The 15,454-nt window shown below is 35.6% G+C and overlaps 3 protein-coding genes across 3 annotated transcripts; 1 reads left to right on the top strand and 2 right to left on the bottom strand.

Annotated features, from left to right (window-relative positions):
* Positions 1 to 1,951: 1,951 nt before the first annotated feature.
* Positions 1,952 to 5,266, top strand: LOC117566799 (uncharacterized). Its single transcript, XM_034246341.2, has 4 exons — positions 1,952 to 2,400; positions 4,090 to 4,281; positions 4,346 to 4,616; positions 5,013 to 5,266. The coding sequence occupies exons 1-4, from the start codon at positions 2,316 to 2,318 to the stop codon at positions 5,179 to 5,181; spliced, it is 717 nt and encodes a 238-aa protein (XP_034102232.1). The 5' UTR covers positions 1,952 to 2,315; the 3' UTR covers positions 5,182 to 5,266.
* Positions 5,267 to 12,479: 7,213 nt separating this feature from the next.
* LOC117568788 (uncharacterized) lies at positions 12,480 to 13,538 on the bottom strand. Its single transcript, XM_034249627.2, has 2 exons — positions 13,459 to 13,538; positions 12,480 to 13,403 (listed from the first exon to the last, which is right to left on the bottom strand). Exons 1-2 carry the CDS (start codon positions 13,471 to 13,473, stop codon positions 12,603 to 12,605), a joined length of 816 nt encoding a protein of 271 aa, XP_034105518.1. The 5' UTR covers positions 13,474 to 13,538; the 3' UTR covers positions 12,480 to 12,602.
* Positions 13,539 to 13,907: 369 nt separating this feature from the next.
* On the bottom strand, positions 13,908 to 14,864 carry LOC117568884 (uncharacterized). The gene is made up of 2 exons (XM_034249783.2): positions 14,784 to 14,864; positions 13,908 to 14,721 (listed from the first exon to the last, which is right to left on the bottom strand). The coding sequence occupies exons 1-2, from the start codon at positions 14,796 to 14,798 to the stop codon at positions 14,119 to 14,121; spliced, it is 618 nt and encodes a 205-aa protein (XP_034105674.1). The 5' UTR covers positions 14,799 to 14,864; the 3' UTR covers positions 13,908 to 14,118.
* Between the last annotated feature and the right edge of the window lie 590 nt (positions 14,865 to 15,454).

Here is a 15,454-nt window from a genome sequence, read left to right as displayed (position 1 = left end):
CAGCAACAACAACATGCAACCAGCAACCAACAGCAGCCAAAAATAATTTCTAATGTCATGTTCGGACTGCTCTCTCAAACACAGAGGAGAAAGGGGCATGGTCAGTCAGTCGCTTGCCATCGCAAATCAATAGCGATCGCACAGCCAACAACAACAGCAACCACAAATCGATAATCACATGCTACAACAACAATCATACTGAGCTTGTTAAGAAGTCAATAGATGGCGCTAGTGATTCGTGGAGCAGCAGCAACTCAGGCTCAGACAGTTAACTACTAGTTGGTCAGTTGGCCAGTTGTCCGCGTTTAATAGAATTTATTGGCATGCAATACAAATTTCGACCCATTGATTGGCATTTTAACTAATCTATTCAATGCATTGCCAATGCACTTCCGCTTCTTACAAATATCAAAGACAAATTTTAAGATCGCTTAAAGATACAGTTTGGAAAGCGCCGCTCAAAGTCAATGTCAACAAAGCGATAAATAATGCAAAAGCAGGCAAAACTAATAACAGTTTGGCAGTATAGTGAGCAGACAAACATTGCATAATAAATGAGCGTCTATGTATTTTGCATACTTAAATAATATAAGCATAACTGTTGAATACTGTTATTTCTGCCACGATCGTTATTTGTTTTTGCCATATAATCGGATTGAAGGTCACGTAGTTCTAAACAATGAGAAGAGACTCTGAAAGCAAATAACGATATTCAATACTCGTAACAATATTTGCATATAATTTTAAACATTTTTTATGATATAATAATACTTTGTTTCATATATCAAAAAAAAAAAAAAAACAAATCTTATTTGGCAATTTCATTTTAGTGAAACTAAATATACTGAAATTACTTTTACTTTTTTTGTAAATTTCAAGTCACATAATGATAATAAAACATATAACAAATGTAGTGTAATTAAAAAAGTCATAATATTAAATTCGTTTATAAAAATGAAGCATATTCCATAAATGACCATATTTAAAGAGGGTATATAAACAGCTTGGCATGATCACATTCTGAAACCTCTTTTTTGTGGATTTGATTGTTGACATATAAAAGTAGACAGCGCGATCTTTAAAACCAGAGAAAATCTTAATTAAGATTTGCCTAACATTTTGCAAATCATTCAGCCGAAAACCTGTTCTGAACACACTCAGCACACTCATTCACACACCCATAACATGACTTGCCAATTGAAATCAATGTAAGTAGAGCAAGATCATAATACAAACCAGATTCTAAAAATATCCTCAGGCAGTTATTCTCATTTATGTGTGTTTGGTAGTTGTAAATACTCATACTTAAGCCGCAATGAATAGATAGAAAACTGTTCGTACCTCACCCAAGTTTCACTTGCAGACAACACACAACTTTCAATGCACATAGTTCAGTAATTTTGTAGAGTTGTAGAACCAGTTGCCATAAATTGCAAATTATCTACTTAAAGAATGCCGAAAAAGAAAAAAAAGATCGCAAGTAAATTAATGAACTGATAAATGTATGTGTAGCGAAGTGTTCATAATACAAACGATGTGTTGTGATTAAGAGCAGATGCAAGGTGCATGCAACACCAACTTAATTAAAATTTCATACAAATTGAACGATTGGAGAGGCACCCAGAGAAAAGTGAGAGTCAATTGGGGCGACGACTAGGAGAGAAATTATAACAGAGGCCCAGACCCAAAACGAGGCTTCACTTAAAAATCAACAGCAAACGAAACAACAGCAACAACAACAGCAACAGTAAAAAATACTGGTTTTTTGGCGCTCGCTTATTCAGACAAAAACATAAAACTGTCAATCGAAAGAGACCCGCATAGCAGTTCCCTCCGTCTCGGCAACCTCTCTGTTGTCTGTTGTCTGCTGTCTTGTTGTCAGTTGTCTGGCAGGCTGGTTTGCCGGACCGTCCGCTGGCTTGGCACTTAGCATGCGCATGCGCTACCGTTTTCTTGGCCAGTTGTATTTTAGCCATTAGCACGTTCGGAGCTGGAATCTCGCCTCGAGTCGAGTCGCCTCAAGTGTGAAGTCATAGAGTCCGACAAGTATCGCCCAACTAAATGCTAGTAGAAACTAAAAGTGATTTTCAAATCTTGGCTGGTGAATTTTGATTGCTTGTCTTGTCTTGTCTTGTGGTGTCTCCCCGCGAAAGCGAAAGTTGCGTGCGAAGCGAGCCTTAAAAACTTAAAACTGAAAACCCCATATAAATACAATATACAAACAAAAGCGTGCAATATCTGGTGATCAACAACAACAACATCGACAACAATAACAACAATAATTTTCAACCTTCGTGGATTTACAACACAATAAAATGCCGTCTGCCAGCTCGCATTCGCGCCTGTTCTTCTACCTGCTGTGTGTGGCATCTTTACTGGCAGTCTCCAAATCGGATACCGGTAGTACAAAGAACTCCTATTTTATGTCGTATTTCTACTATCTTGTTGTGAACTTTATCAATCCCTTCGCAATGCCAATTTTTTATCGCTTTGTTAATGTTTGCCTAACATAAGTAAAATATAATACGGGGCATTGACTCTACGAATCAAACGAATTTAAGTTTAAGATAAGTGTATATAATACATATAAAATGTCCAACTAAATGTCATACTGTAAATATCTCCTACTCTAAGACTGCTAGATGAGTTCAAATGTGATTGGCTAAATGGGGTTTTGTATATAGTTAGGTATAATGGAATTCCTTTGTCTAGTATTTTGTACTTGTACCTGCAATTTTGTGATAACTTCCATGAGGCAAACTTGATAATATAATGCTACAATAAAATGTGTACAAATTCCTAATATGTGATGGTGTTTTATTTGTAAATATATTATTCATCATTCGACATTCTTTCATCATTATTCATTTTATTAATCGTCAGAATTAGGTTTTAGCAGACCTTTTAACACTATAAAACCATTTACTTAACCTTGTACACTGACAAAAATCACCAAAAGTTGCAATTCTTTTGCCTTTTTTTTGCTGATTATTGTTATTATCTAAAAACACTTGAACAATCTACGATCAGGCCAACGAATGCCAAACACTTCATAAAATATCAGAGCACCAATTAAATATTTTACAATACCCAAAGTAGTCGCTCAGTGCGGGACATAACAAGTTACAGCAAAAGACGTGACCCGACATTATGACTATCCAATGTCAGTCGACAACTCCAACTTGAATACCGAATACCGCATATCGACCATATAAACCGCATACTTAAAATCACATATTAAACACATTTGCAGTCCAACATTAATCAACAGTCCACGTTCTCAGCGTACTTGAAGTATGTTTTTGACATTGTCTTGACTTGACTTTATGACTTTAAAAAATTAGCACATTATGCGTTTTAAAGACACCAAATTTTCGTATGATCTTCAAGTATTCTTAATGATATATGCACCAGCTGTGCCTCCAAAAAAAACTCGTCAGAGAGTCGTAAAACTCGAACGTTATCAATTTGAGAGGCATTCAAATATCGAGAGAGAGCAACGATGACTTACCAGTTTTTACCTCACTCTCCATCTCTCTCTATGTCTCTCCCTCTATGAACACTCTATGACGCTCTTGTCCATGATCTTGACCACAACACTCGGAATTGATATGCTGCGATCAGTTTCGGTTCATTCGCAATGCATGCGATCTCATTGACATCAAAAAAACTCCCAAGCCTCGTCAGCTCTGCTCATTTTTTGCTTCATTTGGAAGCAGTCAAGGTTAATAGTTGAAACTGTTAGACGTTAGGTTTTGTTTTTGTTTTCTTCTCTGTTTTATTGTTGATTTTCCTATAGTGGCTGCGTCAGTAGCTTTGAAGCGGAACTGTTTAAAATGCGGAAGTTCACGAAAGATGATTAGGCAAAAAAAAAATCGATTGTTGTTTATTTTTGGTAGTTGTTGATTTTCTAGTTGTCTATTTCTGTATATTTTGTTGTTTTGTAAAGAACTTGAGCTACTTATCTCGTTTCACAAAGAAGTTTTTTGCTCAATGCAAATTATCGTCATCATTTCATGGTGTCATTTTAACACATACGTCCTCAATCATTTCATTCGTCCTTCACATCCTTTCACAACTCGCTCGCAGTTCCTTTGCAGCCTCCAGCCGAAGACTTGGCCTACGATGCTACCCTTCAGTTGGGCATACTAAACCATCGGCTTAATCAACTGGCACTTGAGGAAGAATCACGTCAACTTGGTCTGACTAACTTTACGATCAACAATCTGGTGAGCCGCATACCCTGTAATTGCGATACAGGTCTGTGTAAATGCTGTGCTGGTATGTACCAAGACTGATATTGGATTATAAGCCACATTATTACTTCTTTGGCATTGATACTCAGGATTCCTATCGGTGATTGGCATGAATAGCTGCACTGAGGTCGCCTATCGTCCGGAGGAGTTCTCCTTTGAGCTGCGCATGCGATTCAATAACAATATTTGGTTCCGACGCAAGGTATCTGGCCAGAACCCTCCACCCTTCTGCTTTAGGCCACCGCGCTTTAACTTTGCACGCGCCTGCATTCAGTTCCATGACATTTGGTTTGTCGGCCGCAATATGCACGTCTGCATGTATATGTCTGGGGAGTTCCAGGGATTTGAACTCTTTGAAAGGTAAGATTGAATTTAGGTACGTTGCACTGCAATCATCTTCGAATATATACTTCTATAAATGTATTAAATAGTGAATACTTAGATAATGCCGCTAGAAAAGAAATATGAACGAACCAATAAGGTCAACCTCAGTGTTTATTACTTCTGTTCTTTTTTGTTTCTTAGTTCGTTAGTGTTTAGTTGTTTTGATCATGTACATAAGACTAGACTCTATATATAAAAATTATAGAAATATAAAATATTAAAATTTCTCAAATATTATTTTCATAAAAGAATTATCGAAATCATTAACAGAAAACATTATAATAACGATACATGGAACAAAATCGCAAGACTAATTTCACTAATTCAAAATAAACAAGCTAATTTCATTTAATAAATGAATATTATCCCTAGGAACTTCGACTGCCTTTTGTTCGGCGATCATGGAGTTAAAATCGTGCCACCCGAGCAGGGATATCCGATGCGGCCTAACGCTGTGGACATTGATGATGCCGAGGATGAAATCGAGGATTATGATGAGAACGTAGTACGCAGCTTAGCTGAAAAGATGATGTATGATTAAGCTACCTAGAAAACGTCTACCCTGCCAATTGTCTCTCTTCTTATTTATTATCACAAATCATTGTTAATTTATTAAATCGCATTTTAAACACTTTGTGGCATGCTCTTTTGTAACCTGGGGGCACTTGGCAGCCTAATCACTTGAAAAAAAAATCCTCCCAGAGAAAGTGGCCACCTGATGCGCTGCTTTCTAAGTGTGAAAACTGCAAAGGGCAACGTGTGATGTTCAAAGGCGTGCCACACACTCAACATACAACACCGCCCCACACTCCCCTTCCCAGCCACTGCATTCGCGCTATACAACCTTTCTCGCCTCATCCTCAATATGTGCAGTCGACGCATCCGCATCCTGTTGCGCCTCTCATCCTGTCGCGCATTCAAGTGCAAAATAAAACACAAAGCGCATTCAAATTCTAAAGGATAATGCAACCAGTTGCAGTGCATGTGTAACTGCAGTCCATGGAGGGCACAAATGTAGGATGAGGGGCGGGCACGAGGACGTGTGCACTGGATAAAAAGGACTTTTTTGCATATGCAGAAACACGTCGACTGACGGAGCTGAAGCTGAAGCTGCTGCACTTCGCTTCACTCGCAGTTGACTGTAATAAAGGACTATTTAGGGCATTTGCCAGGCGCCTGACGAGAATGCAATCAACACAGGACCAAGAGGAGCAGCAGCAGCAAAAGCCAACAACGATGCAGCACAAAAGCCCACGAGCTGCTGCAATCAAGTGGATTGCCATTTGCTTTTCGAGGGTGCCGAGTCAGGTGTCATGCAAATGAAAAAGGATATGCCGACAGAATATACATGTGCATTTGCTTGTTAACCACTTGTGGCCCACATCATTTGAATGAGGTTCAACAATGAAGGTGTAATAGATTTTCATGGCGAGGGACTCAAATATGAATGGGCTGCGAAATGGGATCTAAATTAGCTAATACATTGTTATAAATTAGATACAAATTTACTAAAGGTAAGAAGTAAAATATTTAAGAACTTTGTAATTACGCAAGTATTTCACATTATACACACATTAAGTAAATCTAAACTCGCACTATCAAATCATTTATGCTCACAGTATCTAATTTTAAATTGAATAATTTACTAGGGGAATGTATTCAATTTTAGCAGCATTTTCTAAAAAAGCTATCAACCATGATTCCGCTATTATTGTTCCCATGTTATCAATAGGATTAACAAGCTATCAAAAACATTTCAATCAGACAAAAGACCAATTATGTTGTGTGGCATCACATTTGGCTGACCATTAAACTGTTTAAAATCTACTTAAGTTGCCGTTAAACACGTTGACCCCTTGGGCTTGAAAACCAATGACCCAGGGAGAGGTGAAGAGAGAGAGGGGTAGAGGGCCAGTAGTTGGTGTGAAAGAGGTGTGAACAAAGCTGACCATAAAAAAGCGACAGGCGGCTAATTTAAAATTCAAATTTGAAAGCGCATAAATAAAATGCATTTAGTGTCAGTAATTGATTTGTTTACACACAAACACAACACACACGCGACACGGAGACATGACAACACAAAAGCAACAACGAGAACAATTACATAAAAAAACTCGACCAACTGACCCAACTGACCAGCAGGAAAGGCGCATAGATAGTCGGACAGACAAACAAGGGAAAACGCAACTGGGGGAAGGAGGAGTGAAACTTGGGCACGCTACTGACAACAGACAACAGGCAACTGACCACTGGCCAGCGACGACCCTAACCCCGCCCTTGACCACTTCTCCGACCCCTATTGTGCCTGTTACCCGGCACAACAGAGAGTCAGATACAAATCACTTAAGTTTTGCTTCGGTCAGTTGATGCGATTTGCAATGATACCTTTTTTTTTGTGTTTGTTCTGTGGTTCCCTAAGGTCAATTATGTTATTTCCGGTTTCGTGTGCTCAGCAACAAAATACGAAAAAAACATTATTGAAGTGTCATGGTCAAGTGGTTAGATCCGTGGCAAAATAAACCCCAGGGCATATGGCACACATCCTTAGCTTTAGATTGAGTTACACAACAATAATATAGATGGGAAATTGTAATTGAATAGAATTCTCTTCAGGTGACTGGTCCAAACAGTCGTTCAACAGATTATTGCCTTAACATATGCTGAACAAATAAAGCCATTTAGGTCAACTCGTCTTACTCGCCAAGCAGTAAAAAGATTTGGATTACGATTATTGGTTTTAAAAATGCTGATAAGGCTTATAAATATAACATTTTTTAGAGATTTAAAGCAACATTTTCAGTTACTGCGAACTTTTCAAGGTTTCCTCATTCTTTGATGAGTAATAAAAAGAAAAAGAAAATGGAAAAACAGAAATCTCCAAACTACCCCCAAAAGTAATTAAAAACATCGTCGTCGCAGGAGACGAAGCAAACGATGCAACCAAGCGACAAATGTTAATCAAAACAGAATACAGAAACAGAGTGGAGAAATACACAAGAATATATCTTTGAGTACAGGACAGAGCAACAGCAGCAGAGACATTGTCCTTAGGGTATAATTTCTTTTAAAAATCTACATTTCGCTTTGAGCTTCTTGTGTGCTGGGATTGCAGAATACTAAATATTGTGTTCACTTATGTATGTATTATATCTGTATATGTTTGTATGTATTTTTACGAACAAGTTCTCATTAATTAATTGCATCATAGACTGGGTGGTTTAATTTAACTAATGAAGTTATAATTGAAAACGAATTAGAATAGAAACATTTTTGAAATATCATACTAGTTGTGATGTACAAATGAAAAAATTGTTAAAAATAAATTAAAAATTTGCTATTAATTTATAAAATTTATCCTTTCAAACAATTTAATTTTATAATTTAAAAAGTAATTTATTTTTTTTACCATTTTACTCTAAGAGTAACACATTTTTCAATAATACAAAAAAAAGGTTAGCATTTTTATAATATGGAGACGGAAAATGTGGTTCTTGGATTTCTTAAAAAAGTAAATGTAGTAATGTAATGTTTAGTTCACAAAAATTATGTTTTCTGAACACGAAATATACACTTTCAGGTCCTCCCATATAACCATATCCAAAAATATTGTATTCAATCTATAAATTTCTCTTCATAGGAAATTAAAAGAAAAATATTATTTTTAAACAATTTGATTTCACATCATATCTTATATATTTTGTTGACAATTAGCACTTCTACAGAATATTATCTAAAGTCAAGCTAGAAAAGTTGAATTATAAAAAAGTGGCGCCCATTCGAAAATATATAATCTTAAATTTGTCGAGAAGTGTGTGAATATATTTAAAAATTCCAAGTTTTATGATTTAATGAGTGGCAAAGCATTTAATCGGCAGATGTCGCAAAATTTGTTTAATCAAAAAATTGTGACAGTTTTTCATAAAAAGTGTCGCAAAAGGTTGTCATATAAAAGCCTAGAAATATTTACGTAGTAGCACAAGGATAAGCGACGAAAATCGAAAGGATACGCATACCACATGAACTCATATCCCAAGCTGGGACACAGAACACACACAAGCGCAGAGCAATGGGCTTATGTAAAGAACAAAATCGCGACTTTGATGCGTGCGATGTGCGTGAAAATTTCCCCTCTTTGCGTGTGCGTGCATGTGTGTGTTTGTGTGTTTGGTCTTGTATATACATAGAATGTAAATAAGCGACAGCGAAGACTTTCGATTTTTGGGGTGGCATTTCAAGCAAAGGGTTAAAAATCTGAGCCTACGCGCGCTGCGTCAACATGCGTGTGTCGTATGTATGTGTGTGCGTGAGTCTATATGTATGTGTGACAACAGCGTTGCCAGCCTGTCAGCAGAGCTATCTTGGCAAAGCAGAAAGCGACGAGGACAATGAAAGACAAACAAAGTCATTTACATAGCTAACGAAGTGGGTGAACAAGGCTGTGCGAAGATACAGAGTAAGAAAATGAAAGAAGGATAGAGAGAGAAATGAAAATCAGAGTGGGTTGCGGGAGCTGGTGGGGAGATGCTGATGGCGCGTGTTGGCGGTTTGTGGCCAAGTAAAATGGCGAACGGCGGCCAACTTACATTTTATGTGTCAATTTTTACATTTTGTGTCATCTTATCGGAGAAGCTGTATTAGCAGCAGACGCGGCGCGGATCGACGAACAGCAGGGTGTTTGAAGCAATCATTACGCATTCAAGTTGGCGAATATAGTACGAGAAGCCTTTCGTACAGCGTCCAACAATAACGCAACAATGAAACCTCATTGTTGTAGGCTATTCTGAGAGCTCGTAATGAATACGATGGGTTTTATCAAGACAGCTACAGGCCAATGGGGAGCAATTGATGTTTGTAAACTCATCTAAACTTAAGTATTAATATTTTAGCATTATAGTCAAACCCTTTATCCATTTACCACAACTGGCGCCATATATATCCATTGTTTTTCTAAACATTTTCAGCATATATTAGCATATTTTAAGTCTCTGAATTTCCATAGTTCATATCTCCCGAAACGCTTTATAACTCAATATGGTTTTTATGTACCGAAAGTATTTTGTTTTAAAAAATCAAACAATAGCTCTATTTATTTTAAATTAAAAAAAAAAACCCTGTACATTGTATTGAATATAAGCTGTATACTTTAGATGAAAGTTTAGTCAATTGGTGATGGAGGTATAGGTCGAAAGAATCATAAAATATCTGACTAAACTAAAGCCAATAATCCAAATAAAAGAAATATAAATGAATTTCTGCTAAATGTCATTGATGAAATGCTCACTTACTTGGAACAGTATTTTTGACGTAGAATTAACTAATATCTAGAATAGTCTGTCAGTACTAAATATACAAATATAACAAGAAAGAAAGGTCGATTTGCGGGGGCAGAAGTGGTCGTGGCAAAAGTTGAAACAACTTTGATCTACATGCAATCTTATCAATCAAATGCAATCGCAAGCATTCAAATGAATATTATTAACATTTTGTCATAAAATCACATTTCAGCACTTTGAACTCCGTCAAACGATGTACATTTAATTATTATTTACATGCTGGTGGGATTGTAGAATATCAAAAGGCCATGATAACGTTCGGTTTATTTCTATATTATTTGATCCCTTTGTTAATGCACCGAAAGTATATTTTCAGAGTGAAATGTATTTTATATTAATTTTTATATCAATTAAATCTTTTTTTCCTGAAGTCATTACCATCGTATATTTCTGATTATTACCAACGTATATTTGGAAATTATGAACAATGATCTACTTTTAATCATTGCGGCAATTAGTAATATTGGCTCGATAGTTTCTCATGGTCCATAAGGATCAAATGGACAAGTTTGACATCCACCTCCTCTTCCTCCTCCGCCACCGACCACAGCAAGAGGAGGAGGTGGTGGGAATGCTATAGGAATTGCAGCCGGTGGAGGCGGAGGAGTTCCAAACCAAAATGACAAGCTGCCGTAAGTGCTGCCAATAAGCATCACCAAGGCCAAAATTGAGAACTGTTTAAAAATTCAATTGATTTATTATTTTCCAGCAAATGTCCTCGAAACAATTTATACTTACCTCGAACCGCATCTCTACTATATAACTTTCTCAAATAATATCGAGAAGAGCTTGTGAGCACTATATAAAGCAGAAAAATTGCGACTTTTACAAAATTTACATTTAAATTGGAAATGTGAAAACGGATAAGTGTGAAAAATATAACAAACAAGACATTTTAGCCCTTTGCAATAAACTTCATAATATGCATAATATGCATTACTATATTACTATTTTAAAATCACATTTGACAGACATATTAACGGCACGAATATATAAACATTTAAATGCTGTTTGAAAGATCATGCTAATGACCGGCTTATTATGGAATTCAAATTATTTGTCATAGTTTCAGTATTACTCCTGGCAAAATTTTATATTGCTAGTCCCTTTGTTCTTAAAATAGAGCAAAACTAATAACTATTTCTAATAGTGAAGGTAAATTTCGATATATTGCGCACATCCATGTTTATAGTAACAGTGTTTTCTTGAATAATATTGAACTTCCTATAATAAGAAGAAAAGGAGTTAATTTTAATGTTTGTCCCATTAGTAAATTTTAATACATTTTTTTATTTTTTTTTGTTTTTTAGATTTGTAATATTATTATAAATATATAAATATATATATATATATATATATATATATATATATATATAATATATATATGTATATTTAATTGATACCACACTGTTATGTTTTCATTAAAAATACGTAGCGGGTATTATCCCGTATACTTCTATTTCTTAAATGACTTCTAAAATTATTATCTGACCGCAAAGAAATTTATGAGTTCAAAATACTATAGCTAGTATTGTATGTTCCAAAAATACCAAAAATTATTGGTCTATCTCTTGTAGTCGCTGAGATCCAGAGTGCCATACGGACAACGAACGAACGGACTTAGATGTATCGTCTCATATGTATGTTGATCGTGAATGCGTTGCTTCTTCTGCTAGTTACTTACATTTGTTAGAGGTTCAAATTTATATAACCCTTCTATCCTACGGCTAGCGGGTATAAAAACTAAGACGCCATTTATTATTAATAAATTAAATATTCGTTTAATCAAATACATATTTGCTATTGTAGCTTGGTATTACTGTTTCGTTGTAAGCATCATACTTAAGGACATTACAAGGAGGGAGACATAGACCACCACACCCTCGCTAACAAGTAAGAAAACAGGAGGTCCAGCCATTGGAGTAGGAATTGGAACAGGTTGCAGTGCAGGTCGAGCTGGAGAATTACCTAACCATTCTGCCGCTAAAAGCCCTTACAATAAGTAGAATCAACGTCAAGAAAAGGAACTGCTAAAAACCAATATATTTCAAACTTCAAGATCCTCAAGACTATACTCTCCTACCTTAAATCGCATCCTTGCTGAACAAAATTTAATGTCTTTCATAGTTTTAGATTAACTACTAATCAAGGTAACTTTGTCGTTGTTGATATTTATTTTATTTATTTAATAGAAATTAAATTAATTATTTTTAGTAAATTTTAAACTATCTTCTGATAAAACTTCGAGGAAATCGGATGTCTGAATTGGAACTTTTTTAGCGAAGTACACAATTTACTGAAAAATGCAGTTCTTTAGCTATATTGTTGTTATTTGTTAAATTAAATCGATCTACTAATAACTTCTAAAGAAATCCATGTTTGAGAATGGAAAACTTACATAAATTTATTTATTATTGTACTAGAAATATATGCTGCGACTAATCAAAGTTAATAAGGATTCTCTGTCGATAATTCGAAAGTAAGTTTTGGAGTAAATTCTGGAGATCGGTGAATTTTTTTCCTCTTCAACCAACTTCAAATATAGCTTAATAGAAATATTTCACTTTATTTTAATAAACATTATTATGTTTAAATATTTATTATCTCAGCAAGGCTCTACATTACACACTTAACCAAATAAACCTCTAAATGGATTAACAACACTGTCAAATATACCTCCAGGTTTATTATTGCCTTTATTTTGTTGACCACCATTTGCTGCATTTTGATTGCCTTGACTTTCCAGTTCCACCGTATCCGTCAATCCAATGTCTAGATCAGTTTCTTTATCATTTGTTTGTGGAGACTGGCCTTGTGGCTGTTCATTTTCTTTAGGCTTATCGTTACGGAAGATGCCAGTGACTTTGCTACTCACTCGGCCCATGATTGATTCATTGCCATCATCAGAAGGTTTATTTGAATTACCGCCTCCAAAGAATCCTCCAGTCAAACGATTTGTCAGTGGGCTAGTCAAATCGCTCAATCCACCAACCAAACCACCTGCGAGTCTATCGCTGACACCACCAATGCTTTCGCTCACTTTATCGGATATTTTATCGGCAACTGCTCCAACTCTGTCGCCGATTCTATCTGTTATTTTATCGGCCACTGCACTTACTCTGTTGCCAATTCCACTTGATATTTTGCCAAGCGTTCCACCCGGCGAGATCTTTACACCATTATATTCCGGAGGACCTCCTTCGGGACTTTTGATAACTGTTATTAGATCACTGTTATCTGATGATTCGGCAATTATCCGCTTCATTGGCGCTACTGGAGATTTTTTTGTACCCAGAATGGAAAATATCATCTTTGATGGGAAGAGAGTAAAATCTTCAAACGCTAACGCTATAGCATCTGCTCGATCGAGCCAATCTCTTAAGCCTGCATTCGATGAACTACAAGCCAGGGCTATTGCCAGGAATAATACCTAATAATGGAAAAAATAAGATGAAAAAGCTTTATATAGAAATAGTGTAACTCACTAGACATCGGGACATTCCAAAAGCTCGTGATATTACTTCGAGGCTTTTGGGAAAACTGACGCTCTATATAACAAGCGGCTGCTTATAAGGCTAAGCATTCAAAGTTAAATAGTATTTATGTAAATGTAAAATTTACGGTGGGAATTAAATAAAGTTCACCAAAGTTCAGACACATATTAAAATTTGCAATACGACTTTTAATAAATTGTATCATTCATACAGCTTTTTAAATCTGTAGTGTTATCTGTAGTGTTTTGATTCTAGTATGTTACAAGTTACTATGCTCATTGTAGTTACTATTCTATGACAGCGAACACATAACATAATTTAATTAGGTTTAGGCAACAATAAACCGATAATTGAACTTTGCTACTTATGTTTTACAACTAAAAACTGTATTTTCTTCTAAATTAAAGTTGTAGAATAAAATTCAAAGAAATAGTAGAAAATATGTTTTTAAATATTTATTTTGAAAGCATCCCTTAAAGTGATATAACAAATTAATGTGTAACAAGATCTATATATTAACAGATTAGCCATCTCTTTCCAGATAATAAAATGATACATCCTCATCTTTCAGCATTCTAATAATCAACTCTTAATTAAGAGATAAAATTATATTGAATTAATCAAAATAATTGCTTTGGGATACATGTGCAATTATTGATCTTGTTGACCATTATCATTATCATTATCATACTCATAATCATCCTCATACTTTTCGGCTGTTTTAAATAGTGAATGCAATCCAGCCAACACAAACTTTGGAGCATGAAAGCGTTTAGCGACAGTGTCTACAACATCTTCAAAATTGGGAGCATCCTTCTCCCCAAGATAGTACGCTTCAAGAGTGTGTGGTGGAAGACCCAAGTGCATACTAACTTCACTAGCCATATCATGAGCAATATTTTGAAAATTGTTGAAAATATCGATCTCCAAACCCAATGGCGATTCATCCTTTTCAGCCGATGGGGAAGTTACATAATCATATAAGTGCAAATCGTTGAGTCTATCTTGTAAAGTTTGTCGTCTTCTTCTGAGGTGCTGAGGTGCAACTTTATGTGATGGCCAGAAAGGCGAACCTGATGAAATAGGAACCGCTACGGATGCCATAGAAGACGCCCGACTAATGGGACCGCCCAAGGCCATATCCAAAAATGTTGTTCCAAGAATCGTATTAAGTATAAATATGGATCCAATCATAGCCTCTGTAATTAAGGCAGAAGAACTGCTCAAGAAGAAAACAAGCGAAAAGACAATCAGCTGTAAAAGATAATGATAATTAAAGCAGCGAGACAATGAAGAAGAGTTACCAACTAACTTACAGTCAATCGTGCCATTAGGTAATCAATGATAATATCTCAAGGTGAAGTCGACGACTGTCACTCCACATGAGCATCGACAATTTTTATAGCAGAATTCCAAAATGTAATTAGAATATAGACTCGATATTTTTACAGTTGTAAATAGAACAGTTCAGTTCGCTTTAAAGGTTCATCTTAGTGTTAACCTTGTGAGTTCACATTGAGTAAAGGAAATTTTACACGAGACTAATGTCTTTAATAGGGGAACACACTTTCGATTCCTAATGATTGTTACACTTATTCTTTAGTGGGTTAATGCTGAAAGACTATTTGTAGTATGTTTTTATTGAAATAATTACTAAATATCAAATATTCCGATCTTAATTAAATGGAAATTGATTCTGTCCTGAGAGCAGTTGAACGGACAGATAATTTCTAAAAAATGACTCAAGTATTTTGGCTTCATGCTTCCTTTCTAATAAAGCATTTTGGTGTTGTAGCTTTCAGTAATAATTCTTAATTTTCAATTTATTTGGCACTTTACGCACAAACTGCAAAATATTCAATATTAATGGAGAATACTTGTAAGGCGGAAGCCAAAGTAAACAAGACTCCATTGAAGCAAGTATGATATATGTAAATGTTGTTGCCAGAAAACTTCGTCAATATGCAGGGGAGTAAAGGCGAGTTGT

This window comes from Drosophila albomicans, chromosome 3 (assembly GCF_009650485.2).
Source record: "Drosophila albomicans strain 15112-1751.03 chromosome 3, ASM965048v2, whole genome shotgun sequence".
In the NCBI taxonomy this organism is placed as follows: Eukaryota; Metazoa; Arthropoda; class Insecta; order Diptera; family Drosophilidae; genus Drosophila; species Drosophila albomicans.
Note: the sequence above shows the minus strand (reverse complement) of the source record. Positions and strands in the feature narration are given on the sequence as shown.

What these genes read in the sequence shown, in the direction of transcription:
- LOC117566799 (XM_034246341.2), top strand. Translation starts at nt 2,316, where the DNA reads ATGCCGTCTGCCAGCTCGCATTCGCGCCTGTTCTTCTACCTGCTGTGT. An exon ending in AGTCTCCAAATCGGATACCG is followed by an intron (nt 2,401 to 4,089) that starts GTAGTACAAAGA and finishes ACTCGCTCGCAG; the next exon opens with TTCCTTTGCAGCCTCCAGCC. An exon ending in TCTGTGTAAATGCTGTGCTG is followed by an intron (nt 4,282 to 4,345) that starts GTATGTACCAAG and finishes ATTGATACTCAG; the next exon opens with GATTCCTATCGGTGATTGGC.